This window comes from Durio zibethinus, chromosome 10, assembly GCF_047325235.1.
Source record: "Durio zibethinus cultivar Kanyao isolate XHJ-2024 chromosome 10, ASM4732523v1, whole genome shotgun sequence".
Classification (NCBI taxonomy): Eukaryota; Viridiplantae; Streptophyta; class Magnoliopsida; order Malvales; family Malvaceae; genus Durio; species Durio zibethinus.
Window position 1 is genome coordinate 22,448,351 of NC_143171.1, and position 23,929 is coordinate 22,472,279.

The window sequence follows — 23,929 nt, forward strand, 5'->3', positions numbered from 1 at the left end:
AATGCACGAACATTGATCTATATACATAGACATACATATTGTGTGCGTGTGTGTGCACCTTACCCATCCAGAAGGGCACCCCCACTTAAAAATATAATAATAATGAAAAAAATAAAGATCCATCCTGACAAAATTTGGCATGGGTAGGCTTGCGAACAAAATAGAATCAAGAATTGCACTGTAAAATTTTCGATTCATTTGGATCATGATCCAACGAAAACCATGGGAATCCTTGAGTACAAAGTAGTGCACACTCTCAATCTGATGTATTCTGGATAAACAAAGTCTTACAAACAAAATGGCTAACAAAAATAGCTATAAAAGAATAACTCTAACGAATTGCCATCCCTTGTGTCGCCTGTAAGCCTTCTTCAACAACCTTGTTTGCTTGAATGGTGTTGATTAGACTGGCAACATTACCCTGGTAAATGAGATAGACCGGGTCACTAGGAAATACAAACATGAGTAAAACCAAATGAAAGATGCATACTTTTGACACCATAATATTTTACTAAAACAAACTTTAATCAGATCTATATATCTGGTGAAAGGAATAGTAGTTAATTTTGTGCAAATATGATAGGCCAAAAAAACTTGCAAATATTTTCAACCAAGGCCAACAAAAAGGTGAACTTTCAAACAGATCAAAGGCTAAGTAAATATATATATATATATATATATCCTTGCCAACTGCTATAGATATGGTACATATCCCAAAAAGAAAAGAAACTGGAGTAAACAAATAAAGCATCAATTGTGTGAAATTCTTTACCCTCCATGTTGCTAGTTTTGATCGAAGAGACTGCCATTGATGCTGTCCAAAAATGCGCTCAGTGCAGCGGCTGCATGTAAAATGAAGAGTTGAATTATAAAAAATAAAAATAAAAATAGGTATCTTCTAGATTAATCTGATGGACAAAAAAGCAATGAAATCAGACAAACTTGAATCACACATGCATCACACAGAGAGAAACAACAGCTTACCTCACAATCACAACCTGATTCATCTGATCCATTTTACAGTCAATTAACTTAGCAGTTATTGCCTTAACAACCCACAATTCTACCTCATCATCATTGATCTGCAATGGAGAATACATCAATAAAAAACCGAAATTATGCAGAAAATGTCATAAACAGGTAGCTAAGCAAGTTTACCCGTAGAGTATCCTTCATGAGGGCATATGGAATTTGTCCAGATTCCTTAGAGCCAAGATCAACCAATGACATCAACCTCATCTTTGTTATACAATCTTCATGAACAAGACCTGAACAATGGAGAGTAATAATATTGAAATATATGAAAATTTAGAGGGACTTTAGCTCATGCGATAACCCATTGTAATAGGTAAATGAAAGACAAAGCATTACCATAACTTTTCATTAAAGTAGAATTTGCAGCCTGAAATTCCAGATAGGCATCCAACCGCTGAGTCAGAAAGATCTTCAGAAGCTGATAGACCAATGCATATTTAGCATCCTTCTCCAATTGCCCAACAGCAGGCATATCTAATAGATCACACTGAAAAATGACAACAAAAGTTAATCTCTGAGCAGCTAAACAAGAAGAATGCAGAAAACTAAACAATCATGAACATAGTCTGTTAGAATATAAGAAACAAGACAAGCCAAATATTTAAAGAGCTCTAGTGGGAAACTGTAAAACAAAAAAGTTTAAAAGACAGAAAAGGGGGAGGCATTTGAAAAAGGAAAGAAAGGAGAAGGAAAGAAAGGAGAACAGGGAAACTAGGAAAAAAGAAGTTCGAAGGAGCATGGAAATGGGTAGAATATAACAAGCTTAAAATGAAGAAACGTATAAATTCAAATCAGCTAGATCTGCAACATTAGTAAGATACAAAGATACCTGAAACATGTCTGGTGCCTTCACAAATTCTATAATTGTGAGCACAGCTTCCTCCTTGGCTTCACTCATGCTATATGAATCCTCACCAGAGAAAGTTGCCAAATACTTGGTCAAGAATTTGAAAGAATCCTTTGCTGAACTGGATTTGCAGAAAGCCACAAAGTTGAAATATATGTAAGAGTGCAACTAATATTAAAAACGGTATAATCACATAAAGCTAAGGGAAACTGAATTTATGCTTTGGCATTGCTGTATACCTTTTGTTTTCTTTCAGTACATTTGCAATGTTATGGAAGAGGTCCCTTTGATCCTTGACCCCAATATTCCACTCTTTCAAGAAACTATCAATCTTTTTGAAAGATGGTATAATATGTTCAGTAACTTTCCCATTCAATGCCAAATTTAAAGATCGCATGTATACAAAGAACCGGCTATCTGGTCCCTCCAACAAATTATAGAGATTAAACAAACTGGAAAGAGAAAATAAAAAAAAAAAAATGAGAGAGAGCCTTTAAAATTCCATAAGCTAGAATTCTGGATCATCATTGGACATTACATCTTTAAACGCATTGCAGGCTTGTCATTTGGTTGTTGAGTGATTTTTGTGGATATGAGTTTTGCCACCTCAAGTTCTTCAGCTGGATTTTCAAGCTTTGAGACAAGATTGCATATAACAGTGAAGATACACTCAAGATCTGAAGAAAGATAATCAAAGCAAATAGTTACTTGTAAAACTAGAACTTCAATGCAAATTTATTACTTCACAAGCAGAATTGTAGAAACCATATAACTAAGTCCAGGGTTTCATCAGAAAACTGAATGTTAATTGTATCAGCTCAATTCATTTTCAATTTTCCATTGTAACTCAAACAAAAATAAATAAATAAATAAAAGAAGTCAAAATGACAACTCAATCTGTCCTATCTACACTAATTACACAATTTATTCACAAGGAAAAAAATTCTGGTTTAAACAGCAATAGTTCAATTATTTTGTCACAAAAAAAGAGTTGCAGATAAATGCTATTTGTTATAGATTCATAATTTCAAAAGCATCTAAGAACTTGCCACTAAATATCATAATGTAATAAGGCACCATTTTGGCTTGTTGCTTTTGCTACTTGCTTCTCGCATCCTAAAAAGTTCAAGAAAAATCAAAAGCCAAATCCTAATTGATTAAAACGTGAACAAATGACAAAAACGATAAACCAATAAAATAATTTTTCCTAAAAATCAACCATTTATTCTCCAAAAAGCTCAATCTTTAATTCTTCCAAACATTGTTTGCTTTTATATCCAAACACGTATTTCGCGAATGCGACAACAAAGCAGTAGCTAAATCGGCTGCTAATCAATTAACACTAACTCCATCAAAGCGCGGATGAATTAAGAAAATTATATTTATCTCAATTCATAAATCTCCCAAATTATTCAAATGTAAATGAAAAGAAAGAAAAAACTTGTACCTTTATCGGAGACCTTGGAAAAGACTAAATCGGCAGAAGTAAGCATTAAAGAAGCCAAATCCAGCCATCTTCCCATCACCATACACTCTTGCGCTTCCATACAAAGCCTCGTCACTTGCGGCTCCGCAACCTTTTCACCATAATTAAACAAAAAATTAGTAAAAATTGAAATTTTCTGTTTCAGATTAGATTTTTGGAAAATAAATTGAGGTTACATCGGGACCAGCATCCGCCCAAGCGAGGTCGGCCGTGAATCGGACGACGGCGAGCGCAGGATCTTCTTCGGAGGTTGGAACGACGGTTGTCATTGTCGCTCTGAAGCTCTCTTTGGTTGCGGCTGCCGAGCGGAGAGAAAAAGACTGAAAAAGAAGGTGACAAACCCTAGTTTTTTGGATATTTGTAGTTTTATCTTTTCTATAATTGATTAACTTATTTCGGTTTTTTTTTTTTTTTTTGCCTTAAGAAAAAAGGGAAATAAAAAATAAAAAATAATGTTTTTTTGACAAGTTTTTTTTTTTTTTTTCAAGTGAAAACAAAGAATAAAGCTAACATTGACGCTTTTTTTTTTTAAGTTAAGGATACACTAAAATATTTTTTAAAAAAATAGTATGAAACAGTTTTGGCTAAGCGCAAGGCAAGGCAAAGTTAGTTGAGATATTTAGATTACGCTACTTCATTCATAAAAGTACAGGATTTTTTTTTTTTTCTTTAAAGTAGAGCAACGTTGAAAAAAGAAAGGAAACGACTTAGCTCAAATTCAAACTCTAATATTTTTTTTAATTTTTTTTTTCACTAAACCAAAAAATAAAAGATTTATAAAAGTACAGGATTGACTTCGATATTAGTAGTTTTTTTCATAAATAATTTATAAATTTAAAATAAATTTTTTAAAACTTGTATTATACTCTAACCCTAAAATAAAATAATTTTTATTCATTAAAAATTATAAAATAATTTATATTCGATGAATTTTAACTCGTAATAATGTTTTAAATTAGTCTTTAATTGAAACGATGCTGAGTTTTTCTGTAAAAATTATTTAAGGGTGTTTTGCTTGACCCATTTTGATATATATAAATATATTTTTTTATTATTATTATTTAATATCTTAATTTATATTAAAAATAATATTAAATAAAAATTATTTAAATTAATTTTAAATTGAATCAAATAAAATGCAGATTATACATATATGCCACGAGTGAAACTTAAATATAAAAAAATAATAATTTAATATCAAATTAAAACGAAATCAAATAAAACTATTAAGCAATTAGATTGAATATAAACTCATTTGAATTTGCATAGTTATTATCTTAGGCTTCACTTAAAAATTTTTTTCAAAAAAAAAAAATTTGGACAAACACAAATAATGAAATCATTAAAACAACTTTTTTAGATCTTTTAGTTAAATCTATAGAATTTTCTTTTGATTTATGTTGTGACACAATGAAAATATGGTGGCTTTCCTATGCCATGAGAAAACTTATTCACTTTGGTTCACTTTGGTTTGCTATAAAAATGTTGGTTTTGCTATTCTATCTTACAATTTAAGAATGTTTTGTTTGGTAACTAGAAATTGATTATATGAAAGAAGATATTTTCCATGAAAAACGTTTTTCAAGAAAATCAAATATTATCTATTGTTTGGATGAAACTAAAAAAAAAAATTATATTTAGATCACTTTATGAAAAATATTTTTCACCATGACACATCAAAATTTTTATAACTATTATTACTAATAGTTAAAGTTTCATTTTTCAACATTAAAAAATATTTATATCTAATTTTATATAATATAAGATCTTATATCCTATATGTAAAATTATAAAAAAAAATTAAAATCATATCCATCCAAGAAAATATCGCGTACAAATCATCAATATAATAATATTATTCCTAAATAAAACTATTATATGTTCTCAATTAAGTTAGAGCCATGTCCATTGTAATTAAACAAAAAAATCCTACAACCACATCCATTTTTTCTAAACAAAACATCCTACAATTGTGTCCATTGTTCCTATACAAAAACATCCTCCTCTGTCAAGTTAGAATCATGTTTGTTAATATTTAAGGATATTTTACTTGTCAAATAAAAGTAATTACATAAATAAATTTTACGACATTACGTAAACAAGTTTTAATTGTTATCCTTACAACATTTTTTACCATGAATGCTTTTGCTTGCCTCTCATTCTCAACTAAATAATTAAAGGCAAAGGAAAGAGCTACCTCTTCAAACCCTTCCACCTTCATCACTTGCTCATAAAGATCAACAATAACAATTTGATCATTACTTGATTTTTTAATGATCACTAAACTTTTTTAAGTGATATCGAACACCACAATATGGATCAATAATTTCATTTCGGATGTCATATCCAACATCAGCAAGATAATATTTGCTTACAAATTTATAAAAAGTATATTATTACTAAATAGACTAATTATCAAAATAATGTAAATTACTAATCTTTTAGATCTCACTAATTTTTTGGAATTCTAAATCCTCTTGGCCTCGAAAGTATATAGGTAAATTTCAAGTTAAAAGTGATTACAATTAAAACATTTTGCATCATTCATCCTTTTCAATCACAAAATCTTACTTGAATCTCAATTGGCATAGATGCATTAATATGAGTGCCCTCTAATGATCCCACACAATCCTATTATTAATGTAGAATGGATTTTAAAAAATAAAATTTGTAAACTTTATCTAAAGTATATATGAAAAAAATTTTACTACTAAAATTGATCAATATCTCACAATATGGATAAAATCTGTTGTTATTCCTTATTTCAAATGGAGTCAAATTATCAGATATCCTAATCATATTTTTATATAATTTCAAAATTGTACCATCTTTATCTTCATCAAACTAACTTTATCTTCGTCATACTGAACTTTATTTTCATCATACTGAAAATGGATCAGAATCAATATCATATTTATCTTTGTCAAACTGAAATTGATCATAATCAATATCATATTTATCTTTATCTTTGTCAAATTGAACTTTAGCTTTATCATACTAAACTTTATCTTCGTCATACTAAAATAGATCAAAATCAACAATTTTAAAGTATCTAGGAATTGTCTTAATTGATCTAAAATATCTCGATCCAATTATCAGCAACCTTACATTATGACCAATTAGATATAACAATATAATCACTTGTTCCTCAATGACACATGTCTACTTGATTATACTAAATTATTTCTACAAGAATGTCATAAAATCTAAAAAATGCAATCAATCTCATCCTTATTTGGTCAAACAATAGTTATCACCTCTATGTAAAATACTTTCAATAGACATTTCCCTTTCTTCATCTCGATTGACATTAAGCTAAATTGGTATACAGATATTAGATCAATATTTTTCAATGAAAAAAAAAAATCAAAAGCTAACACTGAAACATCTGCACCCATAACTACTGCACTAAATTTTGTCCATCTACAAAGAAATAATTATAATAATATTCAATTTCTATTATATTATGAGAACTAATTTTGGTAAATTTAAAGAAAATACAAGAGTTCCAATTTTATAACAAAATTGAGCTCAAAAGATAAAATACAATACATAATTACAGACAAATAAAACAAAGGCATGCAAGACAAAAATAAGCAAAGCTCAAGGATTTTCATGCAACACCATTTTTGTGTAACACAAGAACAAGCAAAGCTCATCATATATAATAAATACTTAGATATACATATAATAAAAACTCACCCATTTTATTGCGTATTTTACGCTAAATGGATCTCATATGTTATAAGCCATCAATGACAAAGAATCTGATAAGAAACCTGATACTCAAATGAATGGAAAAATAATCAATTTCATGGATGAACAAAGACAAACTCAAAAAAAAAAAAAAAAAAAACAATTATAAACAGATTTTAAAATAATAAGTATTGCAACAAAGTTCAAAGATTCAAAATTAGGAAAAAAAAATTATAAAAATTGAAGGATCAAAAAATCAAACCTTTCAAAGAGAGATGATAATTGATGCTGAAGATGAAATTGACCCATGAAATTGAAAAGCAAAAAGGTGATTCGTAGTTAAGGCAGAACCTGGTGCTAGAACAAAAGTGCTTTACCCACAAAACAAATAGAAGATATGTGCAACAACAAAAGAAGAGGAAAGAAAAAATAAAAAAATAAAAAATGAAAAATCAAGGGAGATTGATGAGTTTTGAAGGTAGCGGGAGATGGAGAATGGGTTAGGTTAGGGTTTGAGAGAGATTATTGGTAAAATTTAGAGATAGTGAGTGATGGAAATTGTATTTTTTTTTAAAAAAAAAAAGATAATTTTTGTGTCTTGTGGTTTAATTTTTTGTTGATCCAAAAATAATTTCTGTTGACCATTTTTTTTTGCCTTTTCAGACATTGAAAAATACTAAATATGATTCCAAATTCAATTTTCCTTATTACCAAACGGAGCCAAGTCTTAAATTGAATTATTGATTCATTGACCTAATAATTTCTCTTGCTTAATTTTTAATCCAAGCTTCTAAAATTCTTCATAACCACAAAAAATAACATTATTTGATCAAAGACACTAAGAGTTTGTTTGGTAGGGTGAAAATATGAAAAAAAAAAAATGGAAGAGAAGAAAAGTAGAAAGATGGAAAATATAAAATTTTTCATTGGTGTGCTTGGTTAGAAAGAAAAGTTTATTATTTAGTAGAATTGAAAAATAAAAGGAAAGAAAGTAAAATTTACATGATTTTACCATTATAACTTTTTATAAATTAAGATGAAAAAAAAAAATTTAATGTGATGATTAATTTTGTAAATATGTAAAATATGCTCACACCTCTATCATCAATCTTCTTATCTTGGTTTAAGTGTCATCATCTTTCAATTTATCTTTGAGCTTTCAAAGACACATTTTGATGCTAAAATTTATTAAAATTTATCATACAAAATGACAGTAGCAATCAACATGTAAATCATACAAAATATAGAATAAATCAATTCATCAAGCAACTGCTTTTGATGAAAAAGATTCATAACTATTATCCAACAACAACAACTCCCACCAAGGCAATACTTCTAAATTAAATCAAATTGCACTCAAGATCAAGTCCATTTCAGGATGTTTGAATACTAATTTTTCTGAGTTATGAAATTAAATCAAATTGCACTCGACAGCTTATCCATCTCCGTGCAGTTAGGAATTAGTTTCCGCCACTGCCACCGCCACCAAAGAGGTAACCCAGAGAAGATCCGCCACCAGGGGCAGCATGGACCTTAGTAGATGGTCGGTCCTGAACCATGAATAGAATGCATTAAAAATAAAAAAAATAATAAAGAAAAACAAAACAAAGACAGTTTAACTTGCCATTATAGTCACCCTACTGAGATACCCAAGACAACTTTAATTACAGGTTTGGGAGGGAAAAAGAGGGATAAACGCCCCAAGATTTGAAGGGATTCTACCTTATTGATGCTACGGTAGTACTTTAGCAAGGTTGCCAACCATGGAAATGGGTGCATTTGCCATTCATTAGATAGTGAAAAGGATGAAATTGATGACAAGCATTGGTCACAACAGTTCGGTCTATAGATAAATGCTACCAAGGGGAATTGAGAAGCATGAATGATCAATAAGCATTGCTTCAATTTTGAGCCTAAGGCACCAGACAAGAATGCTTCTGAGTTTGAGGAAAGAAATTTGAGTCAAGCTGCAGGATTAAAGCCACACCATCCACAAAATGGCAGAAAGATTTCCAATAGAAACATATCAAAATTTTTGAAACAAGCACTAGTGTCATTGTGATGATCAAAGCTGTTAAGTGAAGTGCAGTAAACAAAAAATGAAACAAAGGTGAAAGTATTTTTGTTAGTCCCCCAAATTGAGTTCCTATATCAATTCACTTGGAATACAACCCTTGGTGCCTTTTGAGTGTGTTGCTCAGCTACTAAAGATAAAACCTGAGAGAGGGTTTCTCATCTGATCCCTGTTCTTTAACCAATCTAACAGGCGTCAGGCTTCATCCAATGTGGTTATATTATATTTACTGACAAAATTACCTACAAGCAACATGACCAAGATCATACCGTGATGAAGTTACCACAGTTTTGCCCATCTGCTCTGAAGTAATTGTTAGTAAGATTTCCATGAATGCCTGCTGGAATCTGCTTATCAACTGCCGGAGAAGATGATGCAGGCTTCTGAGAAGGCTGATTGTGCGTGGCTTGCTCCTGGTTTGGAGTACCTTGGGTACCATTGCCACTCTCTCCATTTCCAAATAAGTAGCCTAAAGAACTCTGTCCACCACCTGCACTGACTCCACGACCCATTTTTCCCATAGTTCTTTCTTTTAGTAAGCAAATCTACAACCCGCACAGAACTGCAAGTATAACCACAATTAACCTTCAACATGCAGTGGTTGTACAAGAATTAAAGATGGAAAAGCTACTCAAGGAAAAACTAGACACAACGGCACTTGCATGGTCAAACTCGCAAAAGAACCACACACAAGCATAAAGATCCAAATTCAAAATTCTGTAACAGGGAAGCAGTATCAACTACCAATATCAAATAAGCAACCTCTTTGCTTCATTAATTTCATTACCTCAACTTCTCTTCGAGTTTACTACTTCGGCCTACAATCTCAAATTAGTACCATGAAGACACAAGTTTTATGCATTTCCAATTATTTACATGCTACTTTTGCTACCATGGCATTCAACCAATTGCTGAAGCTGAAGATTTTCTTTCTCAAGAAAAGAAAAAAAAGAGCAAAAACCCTCGGATTCCACTAAATTCCAATAGGAAACATCTAAAAATGCCACTAAATTTAGCTGCAGAGAACTCAAATCCATTCTATCTCCTGCAGAGAACTTAAATCCATTCTATCTTTTGCCAATTTCCAAGCAATGCAGATGCATACATGCTCACGAAGTCTAAATTTTTACAAATCCACAATTCTGTTCTTCAGCTTCTCATTGCCTAATGCAACAAACTCTTAAACCCATTTCAACTCAAGCCAAAACATAAGCATCATTCATCAATCAAACCCATGTAAAAGGCTACATTATTCCTATCAAATTCCAAACATTGTACATTCCTCATCTCCCCTTTCAAAACCCAACAAATCAAAACAACAGTACAATTCCAAGAAATCCCTAGTCCAAATCAACAAACCAAAATAAAACAATCTCAGATCTGTTAAAACATGCAAGAACGAATAATAAAACTCTAACAAAACAAGGATCTTAAATGACTTGTTTTGTTAATGAACTTACCTCTTTCCTTTTTTGAAGCAAAAGCTTCAAGATGCTAACAAGACTTATAGGAGAAAAGTTTTTAAAATTAAAGACATTTTTATTTAATTTTTTAATAGTAATAATCTCAATGTTTTTGAAATTTAAAATTTGACTTTGACGATGTTAATGTTGCCGTGTGAGCTGGCTTTTGTTGTTGCTTTGTTTTTCATTTTGTTAAGTGGTCCGTCTGCATCCGTCTGTCAACGTCATTATTATAACCACAATTGTGGCAGGTGCATGAATGAATGGAGTGGGAGAAAATAAGAGAAACAAAATGAATTTTTTACTTCAATTCAAATTTTAATTTAATTATTTTATATAATTATTTTTAAAAATAATATTTTATTAGTTTAAAATTCAAAATTTTTCATCCAAAATGTATTTTTTATTCTTAAATTACGATTTTATTTTAAAAAAACTTATTTAAATGATTGTAAGGTTAGTTGAATTTAGACAGCAAGAAATATTGAATTTTTTTGTCAGAAGTAATTTTGGTAACATTCAATAAGTTAAAAATTTGTTTAGCTTGATCGATGTTTGTTGATATGAATCATAAAAAATTTAATATTTTTTAAATAAAATTTTTATTTTGAGTTTTATAAATAAAAAAATAAATTTTAAAAAAATTTATCTTTTTTATAAGATTCAATTCGTTTTAATTTTATATTAATCAAAATTTAAAATAATTATTGGATATCAAAATTTTTAAATAAAAAAAAAATTTACTTGCTTGAGGCAAGAGCAAAGAATAAAAAAAGCATTATCATTTTAAATGTAAAAAAGTTCATGGTTATAAATTCATGTGTCATGAACTTAAGAAAGAATTATGAATCTCATATCGAATATAAAAAAAAGATTATTGGGATATAAAAAGATTCACACCATCTTTTCTTGTGAAATATTTTTTGTAAGATAAATCTCGACTCGTGACATATGTACGTGTATATACATGAAATTAATAGAAATTTAATAAGTTTAAATAATAAAAAAATTTTCAATTAATTATTTTATTTAAATAAATTTTTATATTTTTATTATATTAAAATAAATCATTAATTTTTAATTTAAATGCAAATAAATTCTTAGATTTTAATTTGTATTTAAATAAATTATTATTTTTTATTTGCATATAAATAAAATTTTAATACAAATTAATTTTCATTAAAAAAAAGTTATTTAAATATAACTAAAAAATAAAAATTTATTTAAATACAATGAGAATATAAAAGGTTTATTTTAAAAAGTCAAATAATTTAAAAGTTTTTTTTTAAACGTATTTCAGCCATTTTAATAGTTCCTGCTGTTAAATGACTCCACCGACAGCTGCGTTTGGCCTTACATTAATTCATCAAACCACTTTTCAAGTTTAAGTTTCCACAAGTGCTTGTAAGAATCACCAACCGACATCCTTAGTTAATTCAAATTTAATTCTTATCTTAATTAGGAATTTAACACAATTGATTTATTTATTTATTTTTAAAAATTAAATTATAACTCATACGATATATAAAATAATTTTATTTATTTAATATAAATATATATAAATTAGTTTTCTTAAAATTATATTTAAATTTTTAAAATCCATAACATATATATAATTTATATATATTAACTTATCATTAAAAAATAAAATTTCTGTAAATAAAAAAATTATATATTTCCTTTGCATAGTTCTGTTTACAATAATATTTATACACTTTTAAAATTATATCAAAATAGAAATAAATTATATCTTTTTTAAAAGAATAAAAATATATTATTGAATGATAAATTAAATAATAAAAAAAGTATTAATATATTTTTACTTTAATAAATTTGACTAAATTATTATATAAAATATGAAAAATATTAAAAACTATTAAAAAAAAGAAAAATTAAATTTAAAAAACTATTATTTTTAAACTTTAATAACAATAAAATATATCTTTAAAAATTTATAAATAAAAAAAAATAAATTGCAATAATAATAAAATATGCCTTGAAAACAAGGAACGACTTAATTCCTAGTCCCTACAATATAGGGAGGATTTGTTTCCCCATAAAATATATCTTGATAAAAAATTATAAGCAAAAGACTTAATTCCTAGTCCCTACAATATGAGGAGGATTTGTTTCCCCATAAAAACAAGGAACGACTGTCTGACTAATGAGGCTTTTGGGGGGGGGGGGGGGGGGGGGGGGTGGGTGGGTTGTGAGAGATGAACTTTGTGGTTTGTGTTTGCAAACAGTTGGCATGATGAAGATGTAACATTGCTACCAACCATACTGTTATGGCAGACACCAATCTTCTGGCTTTTAACATTTGTGTCTGGCTGTTTTTGCAAAGGGGATTGTAAACAAGTGTTTAAGAGGCTCACAAGGTAACCAAACAAAAAATACAAAAGTGATGTGCAATTGTGGTTGTGGATGAAAACTAGTGGAATTTTCAACCATTTTCTTGCCCTTTCTCTTCATCAAATGAAAGTTCTGTTCTCTCATTGTGGGGAAAGATTTGTGGCCAAATTTGACTACCTGCCTGTGTAAGATCATAGTTACTCCTAAAATCATTGTGCTAACACTAAATATACCAAGGCCCCGTTTGGTATCATAGCACCGTGCAGTTGGAGAGCGTCCAGCAACTTTTGACCACCGAATGAGGCTCTGGTACAGTGAGTTGCTATTCCCACCACATCGTGCCAACCCATTCATGCTGGCATCCATGCTACCAAACGGGGCCTCGTAGAATCATGCCTTAGAGGATGCATATCATCCACACATGTTTTGTCCGGTCGGTTTCTCCGAAGGGAGGCTTGTCAGAAGCAGAACATCAGTGACTACAAGCCATCATAAATCCTCAACCCTTTAGTTCAGCAATTCAACAAGCTCATAACTCAGATGCATCATGTTACAAGAGAAATTGATTCAACAACCACATTAACAAAACAAGCATCCTTGTATGCACCAAGCCTTGGGAAAAACAGCCTCTTATTGCTTTTTGTGCAACCCTGAAGTGTGAATCTATCACTAGCATAAATATGAACATCTCTTGAAAGGAAAACCAGAAACAAAAAAGGACCGAGGAAAAAAATATCAAAATATCCTGTAATCTAATAGAAAATGTCTAAGCTATCTAGCAGTTGAGCATTGTAAACCACTTTCGCTCGTATGTGCATGTGCACGTTCATGCAAATTCCAAGGAATAACTTCCCTATACCACATCAAATGAAGCCCCAAATGGGACTTTCATAAACAATCTAGCAATTAGATTCTCTCATGGTGAAGGGATTTCAGAGATCTCTACCAATATTTTGTGTAAGGCTTGAGGCTTAGAGAAAAACGGTGAGTGGTCAGCACCTTTTAGATGGAATACTTTTTCTGGTGGGCTTGAGTTAATCATGCTTTCCTGAAGCACCATAGGTATGGCATTATCTTCAGGAGTTTCTATGTAAAAACGCCTCACAGATCTGTATTTCATGTCAGAGAGGGAAAGCTTCTCCAAAACTGGTGCAAAAGGAATTGGCCTCATTGAAACAGATGCTAACGCAACATCCTGGATCAGGGAAAGTGAAATAAAATCAGTGATAGTGAGAATAAGAAAAAGAACAATATGTTGCACATGACCAGAGATGCATTACAGACACATACGAAAGAGAGTAAGTCTAATTTGTACAATAAAGAATCAAAAGACTAAGTTAATTTATCAGAAAGCTTTTTAGACAATGAAGTTGGAAAGGTTAACTACGAAGGCTACAAAGTATAGCTGGTAGCATCCAGATACACAAACCCTACTACAGATCCATGTTTTAGTTCTGCACCATAAAATGGGCTTGTAGAACATCTTGGGGTGGCTACTTTGACAAGCAAGAAGTAGCAACATTAGCAGTTATTACAAGTAATACTTAAATAAAATCCACTTGATGAATCATTTACTTTTTAAGTGGCACCAACAGATGACCTTCTTAACTCTTAATCTGTTATTTCAAATGGATTTACTCTTCTCCAATCCACTGGAGGGTCTAGTCTATTACATTAAAATGCTATGTCAAAATAAATGGTTGTGGATTGATGTGCCAAAAAAGAATTAAACAGCATCCCCGATGCCCTACAGAGAATCTAAATTCATTTAAAAATATCAGCAATTTACATCTTATCACTAATATTTTTATAATAAAAGTTGCTTTGCAACGAATCTTCAATGAATCTTTAAAGTGAAAGCAGATAACCAGCTTAACTAGTCATTCCATATTCTCTGGAGATGACAAGCTACTAATTACATAATGCTTACACAGCTATTTAAATATGAAATCTTATGTGCATTCACACAGGGAGGCATGTGGTAATGCAAATGCATGCACATTGTTGCCTGTTGTTGCCTGCCAACATGCAAAAATATCTAACAAGTATGCCGAAAGATCTTGTTATATGACATATAACTCAATTAATTAAGAAAAAAAAGCCATTAATCACGAGTTCAAATGTACCTTGGAAGGACTTTGATTGAATAACAAATCCCGCAATAAAGACTTGTCTAGATCAATAGCAGTTGGAGGTTGGTCATTTCCATTAGCATACAAAAATATCTGAGCCTGTCGCATAAGATCATTAGAACCTGCCTGCAACAGTTTTTTAGCATTAGTTACATAAAGCCATAAAGTTCAAATAATTAGATTAAATGTTTATAGAAAGCATTAACAAGTACCATCCAGGATTCGGGTAATGCATTAACAGGTTCTATCCAGGAAGCAATGCCTAGAACTAAATGCAACTTGGTGCTCAAGTAAAATCCTTTCTCTTGAATAAAGAAAAATGGAATTTAGAGTCAAAGTTGAACTTCAAAGCAAGTTCAGATCTTTTTCCACAATAAGTTGGTTAATAATTATTCGACATACACAAGAAAAGGTTTCTGCAATCCAAATAAATCTTATAGGAAGTTAGATAAGCAAGCAAAGTAAGCCACGCTTCCTTCACAATTAGAGATACTAGGCAGATGCATATGGTGAAACAAGATGTTAATGCAAAAGGTGCATGCAAATCAGTTAAGTACAGTAAAAATGCTAACGAGCAATTTGACTTCCGAACTACAGACGCTTGACACAGAGAATCTCTAAAAGTTCATTTTTTGAGTTCAACATAATTAACAGGCTTCTGCAGATAACAATTTTTGGAAATCAAATAATGATTCAACCAATGCAAACCTGCTGGGCAAAAATGTCAAGTGTACTTTGTCCATTTGTCAACATTGCAGCGGCCACAAAAACAGCCTTTGTGACTTTCAAAGGAAACAACTCCATCACATATGATACACATGCACCACCAAAATCATGTCCCACCAAGATCACCTGCATAGTTTCAAGGCTATGAGCAATGTGGCTTCGTTATTGATCTCTTAAATATCTTGAAAGTTTCCAATGACAGTGTGAACACAAATTTGTAAAGAATGTGTCACAAAGCTTGGTAGCAGAAAAATGCAAGCACCAATATAATACTTTAGCAACTGATATAAAATAAAATTTAATACACCCCAATCCATAAAGGATTATATTAACTATTTTAGAACCTCCCAATGTCTAAAGCTAGGTATTGATAAGGACACATATTGAATTAATTAACAAGCTTGAAATTTAATTTCCATTACAGAAAGTCTATTCTGACCAACAATCAAGCTGAAAAGGGAGCAGGAAGCATAAGTACATAAATTAATACAATGAAAGAAAGAATGAAATAGAAAAGAACCTTCTCGCCTTCGGGAAGTTTTTCAAGAAAATCAGTTAGTGGCTTCACATATTGTGAGAGACTGGTAATGCCATTTGTGTCGAATGAATGAATGCCAGAACCTGTTAGATCAACCGCAGTAGCTTTGAAACCACCTTCCTCTAGGAGTGCAATTGTTTTATACCAACACCAAGCACCAAAGCCTCCCCCATGGACAAGAACAAAATGATTTGTTTCCAAGTTATTGAGCTTTACGTCCTGTCAAAGATAAAAAATGAGCAAAACCATAAGGGACATTCAAAAGGATTAGAGTACACCTAACCAAGCAAAGTTACTACAATAGAATTTACAAATTCACTTGAAATGGCAACCAAGAACACCCAATTAAATAGAACCTGTAACTATGCTGTCTTCTAGGCAAACTATTGACAGATTGGTAGAATTTAGAACCACAAATATAATTACAACAAAAGAAATTGGTTGTAGTGCTAACTAATAGACTATAGTGCAAAAATAACACTATAAGATGGTCAAATAATTTTGTCCAGAAATTTTCTTGATATAATTCTATCTTATCCACCTGATTCGGAATTTAACAAATTTTCCCTTAAACGGTCAGTTCAGGGACTTAGCACCATTATAACTACACAGTATTAGCATTCTTACAATCAACAAAAGAATCATTAATTTTTATTCTTAACTCACTCTAGCAGCAATACAAACTGGAAAAAAGAGCATCAATAGTAGTTGTGTCATTGAGATTCCATTCTTATCATTAATAACCAAAAATAAATAAATAAATAAATGAGCAGTGTTCATCTAAGTAGACCAGAAACATCCTTAATAAACAGAATCTCAAGACTATTATATTCAGTTTGTCACTGCTGAGATAATTCAATATATGGCACAAAAAAATTCCACCGCATATCGTGCAACTGAAGCTTATTGCCGTGATGCAAAAAAACCTTCAATGTCCATCAAAATGTGAGACAAAAAATTGAACAAAGAATCTCCTAAAAAGACATCTGCAAATTGACAATCTTTTGCTAAATACATTCCTTGCCATCACTAGCCACCATGAAATTAGGTGGAGTTTCCATGGTTTTTACACAAGATTTAGAATTTCATACACTTGTGCACAAAAAGGGTTCTGAAGGCATATATGAACAAGAGAATTACAAAATAAATAAAGAACCAATAGCAAACCTCAGAAAAGAAAAATCTTTTAAACATGCAAGGTTTAACAGGGGAGTCTACTAATATAAACTTCCATAATTAAATTTATAAAACTTCCATAATTAAATTAAGTTCTCAAATTGCTAACTCATTTTAACAAAACTATCATGATATAAAAACTCCATTTTCCTCGAATAACCAAAGACAAGATAAAAAAAATACAAAAAAATTTATATTACCAAAATTAACAGCCACCCACAATTATAAACATGACACATGACACAAAAACGATACGAATAAAAACATAAAAAAGCAACAAGGATTAAAATTTTAATAAAATCTATATATGGGTTTGGAAAAACTAAAAAATTTATTTGTGTTTAGCATGTGTACATGTATTTGATATTGCAATTTTTGTGTTGTACATATGTTTAACAAGAAATAGATACAATGAATACACAAATGGCCAGGTGTAACCAAGAGAATAAAATAAACAAATTTCACAAAAATTTTAATACTTTAACCAATAAAAAAATAAAGTCCATAATTAATCATACTTCCCATATTTAACAGTTATAAATTTATAAAAAAACTGAAAATTTAAACCCTGAACCCAAGTAAAAAGTAACCTACTTTACCAATGATGAACCCCTACCCACCAAAAAGAACTTCTACCCAATAAATTAGCTAAAGAAAGCCACCAAAATCACCATTCAAAAGAAAAAAAAAAGAAAAGATTTACACAAACCTGATTAACAAGCTGATGAGGTTGCAAAAGCGGGTCAGTAAGGGACCTAGCTCTGGAACTGGAACTCCGAGGCAACTGACCCGCTTTCTTAGACCCAGAACAAGAATTCGGGTACCTCAACGAAGTCGACCTGTCAAACGGCAATGAAACCCCCCCGTTTTGCTGTTGGTGTTGCCTGAACAGGATCGCAGCTGCTAAAGCCTGCTCTTGAAGCAGAGCATCATCAAGCTTGTCTTTCCTGGACGATCGGACCCTGGCCCACCGGTTGCTGGAGTTGGGTCCGTTTTGTTGGTTCTGCAACCGTTTTGTGACGGGTCGTTTCTTCACCGTTTTACGTGCAAAGCAGTTGCCCATTTCGTTCACTGCATGAAGAGGGAAAAAAAATAGAAAGAAATAAAGGAAAAGAGAGAGTTTTTATAAGTTTCTATGTACGTATTTTACACGTATAAAATACAGTTTTCATTTACGTAGAGATTTAAGGAAAGGGCAGAGGAGGGCAAAGGGAGGCAGAGAGCGGGTCACCGACGGCTGTTTGATGATTGGAGTCGAGGGGACGGAGGTTTTATAAGAGTGTTTGACAAAAATATATTAATCAAAAAGCACGTTCACAGCCTTTTTATTAAAATTTTTTTTTAAAAAAAAAATCAAATCTATCCGTTTGATTGGCCTTTTTTTTTTTTTTTCTCTCTTACTTATTCTCGCCTTTAAATTACTAATTCATATATTAAATGAGAATTTTTTTATATAATAAACAGTCAAATTTTTAAATTTTAATTTAAAATTTCAAAAAAAAGTGTATAAAATAATAATTCATTCAATGATTTTTTTTAAAAATAAATTCATTAATGATTAGTAACAGGAAGAAGATGATAAGTTATTGATAATTTACGATGCATAATTACATGATAAAGAATTTTATGGGTCTTTTTTTTTTTTAATAAGAATTTAAGGGTAGTTTGTGTAATGCTTATTTTATTATTTTTATTAAAGATATATTTTTCCTACAAATCATAAATGTATAATTTGTGGATGGTTAACTGATATTTATTTGAGCAATAATTGGTGTAATTCAAAACTATATATTTCTCTTGTTTGAATTGCAAATTATTTGTAACCAAAAGGGGAGGGTAAGTGATATTAAAAAAAAGCAACATTACTTTAATTTTTTTATAAGAAAATATCGTAATATGAAAATAATAAAAAAATTTAAAATTTAAATTTATTAAATATTATTTTTTAAAAATAATTAAATAAATTGAATTGACAACATTTCTTCATTCATTTTCCAAATAATTCCCAGCAAAGGATTGCATGAAATTATAAGGGCAAAAAAATAAATTATAGAATTCTACAAGTTCCTTTATTTATTTATTAAATTAATTAAATTAATTTTTATTCCATGAGAGTTCTACAAGTATTAAATTTGTTTGGTCGAGCATAGTTTTGCATTCTAAGGATTTGAAAATTTATTAAGGAGCACACCTTTACAGGGAAAAAAATTTTAGGTGAAATTTATAAAAAATTTTTATTAAAAATGAATAAATCAAAATTAAAATCAAAAATCAAAATTGATAAATCAATAAATTTTATTATATAAATCAAATATGTAAATTTTTAAAATATAATAAATTATGATATATTTAATAAATAAATATTTTTAACAAAAATATTGATAAAATTTTTATTATTAAAGAAGTATCGATTAAAGTTAAATTATAAAAAATATTTTTAATAATTTTTTTATATATTATTAATTTTTATATTAAATTTTATCAATTTATCAATTTAAATTTTTTATTAAAATTTTTATTTACTCATTTTTAATATAAAAACTTCATAAATTTTACCTATAAACTTCATATAAGTTTTATTCCCTTTATGGTGATAGAGAATTAATGAACTTTGTTGACTTTATTCTATGTCCTATTTCATGTAAGGGAAGATATTGTCAAGCCTAACCCTACATGAGCTAATTCTACTAAATTGCCTAACCCTACCTTTGTTTGCATAAGTAAAACAACAAAAAAAAAAACCTAACTTTGTTCCACCAATTCTTATATATATATATATATATATATATAAGTAAGTATTCACTTATATTAATATAATTATTTTTAAAAAATTTTTAAATCAAAATTAAATTCATGACTCATTTGAATCAAAATAATGTTTTTAAAATTAATAATTTTGATTTAAATTTTTTTAAAAAATAAAAGTTATATTAGTGTAGATAAATCCCTGCTACTATTAAAATATATTAGATATCCATTTACACCGGTCTAAGTGTCACATTTTTTTACACTTGGGTAAAAAAAATTTAACCATATAAATTTTTATAAATTCCTTAGATTTGATATAAAAAAGTTGATTGGATTAAGAACCTGTCATTGTTCAATAAAAAAAATCAATAGTTTTCATTTTAATAAATATATGAATTAAATTTGTTAATTTATGTATTTATATCATATAAAATATTGATAATTTATGTATTTATGTTATATTTTATATGAAAATTATAAATCATAATTTGAGTGTACACAAAAAATATAAAATATTTTTTATTTTTATTAAACTCTTATATGATTTTTATTAAAATTTTAATAGTATCATTTTATATTTTTTTATTAAATTATTATATTATATTTTAAAATTATCAAATATTATCTCCATTTTTTTAAGTTATATATCCTGAATTTTTGTTCCTCCACAACTACAAACGCATATCATGTTTTTCTAATAACGTGACCTTTTTTTTTTTTTCATGGTTATGACATTCCATGAACCTTTAATTTTAGAACTTGAAATTTAACTTAAATAATTAATTTTTTAGGAATTAAATTTCAACAAAGTTGATTTTCGATTCTTAACTTTTACAGATTTTTCTTTCTTAATTTCTCTTAAGCCATGATTTAACAATCACATTTTCTTGTTTAAAAAAAAAAATCCACATTTTCATAACTACAAAATTTTGATAAAGACTCGGCGTTACTAATTTCAGCTAATGTTAACATCGAAAAGAACAAAGTTTCTTTCCACAATTAATCGAAGTGTCCAAATCATCTAGAGGCGCTTTTTGCTGGTCCAGCGAACCACTTTTCCGTCCCCCCAAACAGAAAGTGACGCCATTCAAATCCTACTTTTTTATTTAAAATAAAATAAAATAAAATATATAATATAGAGATAAATAATAAATAATTATAAAAATTAAAATTTATTTATAATTTATTTTTATAATTACAATAATATTATTATAATTTAATATGATTAAATTAAAATATGAGCACATGATAATTTATCTTATTTATAAGCACAAATAGACTTTATATAGGATTTATCTAATTAACAGAGGATGATTCGGTGTATTATAGTCTATTTTAAAACGAATAAAAATTTGACGTGACATGTTTTGGTTGGAGGGCGTAAAAATAAGTTTTAGATTCAGTCTTAATTGAAATTTTAACTCATAAAAATGTGGAAATAAATCCAAGTTAATTTTTTTAATGAGATTATAAGTACAATTATAATCAAATATTATTTGTATATAAAACTTCAATTAAATTAAAAAATTTAAGTAATGAAATACAATAAATAAATTTAATATAAAATTGACTTAAATTTATATACGATGAAATTTAAATTTAAGATTTTAAAATAATTAAAGTTTACTGTTTGAATTTTGTCTTTACATGATTTAAATTTTCCCAATTATATATATATATATATATTAATCAAAAATATAATACTCATTGCCATTGCATAAATTTTTTTCGTAAAATTTGGTAATCACTTAACAACCTTCAAAAAAAAAATGGTCAAACTACAAATAACAAAGCCTAGAATTCAACAAATGATTTGTCTAAATCCTGGATTAGAATTCTATGTTTGTTGGACTTTTCAAAGAAAGTTCCTTACAGCATGCATCATTAGACAATTCTAATTGGAAAACAAATGGCTAAACAATGTGGAATTAATGGTTGTGAACTTTTAGACTTCTTTCCAAATGATGAAAATTTTGGTTAATCCTTCAAAACCCTTGACAAAGTATCAATAGAAACAGCTATTTTGATATAGTGATTGACCCAAAATGTATAAATAAGATGAATTAGACGCCATATGCATCTTCTAGGAACTTGCTTTCTCTTTCAATGCCTTGAATAATGAGCTATTTGCGTAGAATAAAAGTTTCAGGTCTAATCTTGACCAGCTTTCCATAACTGAGGCTTAAGCATTCTGTTTTCTTTTAATTAAAAAAAAAAAAAAACAACTACAAATCAACCAAGATATTTGACCTGTAATTTTGGGAATCAAATTTTTAGAAATGGGACAAAAGTAATACTTTTTGAAAGGATTTCTAGTGATATTTCAGAGTGTCCCAATATCTATATTCAAGCTGTCAATAGTTTCCCACTTTTAAGTTGTTTTTGCCTTGGCATATCCATTGCTATTACCTGCAAGAATAATTTATGCCCTGCAAAAGTTTAATTAATCATTGATTTTGCTCATTCATGTACTTGACAAAGAGTGAAATCTCAACTTGCTTCCTTTCTAAAAAGTAAATAAATAAATAAAAGGGAAAGTGGAAATGCATAAATTCTTTTAGCTTCTAAAGGTAGATGGATTCCCTACTCTCTCCGGACTTGTGAAGATCATATAAAAGATGGCTGAAGGCTCCTGATTTTTTAAGCTTTTCTTTAATGGCTTGACTGTTTTGGGTCCCTTAACAATACATGTGGTGGTGTTGGAAAGTAGGGGATGTGCCAATTCCAAATTTAATGCCCACTCATTCCTAGCTCGTGTTTTGATAATCTCTGTTTAACTCTTTACTTTTTTTTTTTATCCTCGAATCAAAGTTAAATTTATAATTCTTTTAAATTAAAATAATATTTTTAAATATAGTAATTTTGATATAAAAATTGAAAAAATATAAAAATTATATTATTGTAAGTGAATTTCAATTTATATATAATTTAATGAATAGAAATCCAATTACATTAGTATAAATGTTACATTTTTTTATTTTTGAATTAAAATAGTTAAGATTTAAAATATTTATTTTATCCAAATTCAAATGATTAAAAAAAAAGTATAATATTTACACTAATATAAATAAATCCCTCCTCTAATTTAATTCCTACCCTCTCCTCTTTCCCAGTTTTTATTAACAGATGCTCAAGGTACATTTGGTGCATACAACAATTTTGCATACAAATCATTAATGAAATTCTGTTCTGGCACATTGCTGAGATGAAAAGAATTTGAATGAAACTTCTAATATGCTATAGACTTGGTCATTTTAGCACTGAAAAGTTGAAACAGTCCCTGAACAACTCCAACATATAGCTAGTGATTTTACCAATCATTAAAAGCAATCCCAGAGCCTAGTCCATGACAGTAAATATCAATAATGCATAGCATAATTTCTGCCTTAGTCCCTATTTCTACATAAATAAAGGGATTCAATTTTTTTATGATCCTTTTGCAGCTCTTCAATGGTGGATATCTGAATAAAGGTATAATTGATTACATTTTTGTTTTCAAGTTTTGGTGGAGTGCCTTTAGTTAACATACTATTTATGATGATATAGATTTATTCGGGACCACTTCTTGAAATGCCAAGACGGGCATCTTTCAAACTGCAGATTGTGAATATGAGGCATCATAACGAAGCATGCGGTATTTCCTCTTCTTACGTGAT

The 23,929-nt window shown here is 29.2% G+C and overlaps 3 protein-coding genes across 4 annotated transcripts; all 3 read right to left on the minus strand.

The window, feature by feature from the left end:
- Window positions 1–173: 173 nt before the first annotated feature.
- On the minus strand, window positions 174–3,760 carry LOC111292880 (uncharacterized). Its single transcript, XM_022885499.2, has 10 exons — window positions 3,545–3,760; window positions 3,330–3,459; window positions 2,421–2,559; window positions 2,122–2,334; window positions 1,865–2,003; window positions 1,372–1,522; window positions 1,159–1,268; window positions 985–1,082; window positions 773–842; window positions 174–421 (listed from the first exon to the last, which is right to left on the minus strand). Exons 1-10 carry the CDS (start codon window positions 3,635–3,637, stop codon window positions 332–334), a joined length of 1,233 nt encoding a protein of 410 aa, XP_022741234.2. The 5' UTR covers window positions 3,638–3,760; the 3' UTR covers window positions 174–331.
- Window positions 3,761–8,284: 4,524 nt separating this feature from the next.
- Window positions 8,285–10,738, minus strand: LOC111291700 (protein SPIRAL1-like 2). 2 transcript variants are annotated; one of them, XM_022883597.2, is made up of 3 exons: window positions 10,599–10,738; window positions 9,408–9,700; window positions 8,285–8,614 (listed from the first exon to the last, which is right to left on the minus strand). In XM_022883597.2, the coding sequence occupies exons 2-3, from the start codon at window positions 9,657–9,659 to the stop codon at window positions 8,525–8,527; spliced, it is 342 nt and encodes a 113-aa protein (XP_022739332.1). In that variant the 5' UTR covers window positions 9,660–9,700; window positions 10,599–10,738; the 3' UTR covers window positions 8,285–8,524. The 2 variants fall into 2 exon arrangements, with proteins under 2 accessions (XP_022739332.1, XP_089623062.1); XM_089766936.1 differs by lacking the exon at window positions 10,599–10,738 and adding an exon at window positions 9,926–10,409.
- Window positions 10,739–13,472: 2,734 nt separating this feature from the next.
- LOC111291698 (putative methylesterase 11, chloroplastic) lies at window positions 13,473–18,789 on the minus strand. Its single transcript, XM_022883593.2, has 5 exons — window positions 18,235–18,789; window positions 16,332–16,568; window positions 15,794–15,937; window positions 15,080–15,211; window positions 13,473–14,148 (listed from the first exon to the last, which is right to left on the minus strand). Exons 1-5 carry the CDS (start codon window positions 18,586–18,588, stop codon window positions 13,870–13,872), a joined length of 1,146 nt encoding a protein of 381 aa, XP_022739328.2. The 5' UTR covers window positions 18,589–18,789; the 3' UTR covers window positions 13,473–13,869.
- Window positions 18,790–23,929: the final 5,140 nt, after the last annotated feature.

Coding starts and splice junctions, on each gene's coding strand:
- LOC111292880 (XM_022885499.2), bottom strand. CDS start 3,637: ATGACAACCGTCGTTCCAACCTCCGAAGAAGATCCTGCGCTCGCCGTC. Junction 1,269..1,371: donor TACTTTAATGAAAAGTTATG/GTAATGCTTTGT, acceptor TCCATTGTTCAG/GTCTTGTTCATGAAGATTGT. Junction 422..772: donor CAAAACTAGCAACATGGAGG/GTAAAGAATTTC, acceptor CTCATTTACCAG/GGTAATGTTGCCAGTCTAAT.
- LOC111291700 (XM_022883597.2), bottom strand. CDS start 9,659: ATGGGAAAAATGGGTCGTGGAGTCAGTGCAGGTGGTGGACAGAGTTCT. Junction 8,615..9,407: donor ACTGTGGTAACTTCATCACG/GTATGATCTTGG, acceptor TTCATGGTTCAG/GACCGACCATCTACTAAGGT.
- LOC111291698 (XM_022883593.2), bottom strand. CDS start 18,588: ATGGGCAACTGCTTTGCACGTAAAACGGTGAAGAAACGACCCGTCACA. Junction 15,938..16,331: donor AACTTCCCGAAGGCGAGAAG/GTTCTTTTCTAT, acceptor GAAACTATGCAG/GTGATCTTGGTGGGACATGA. Junction 14,149..15,079: donor TCAATCAAAGTCCTTCCAAG/GTACATTTGAAC, acceptor TCCCTGATCCAG/GATGTTGCGTTAGCATCTGT.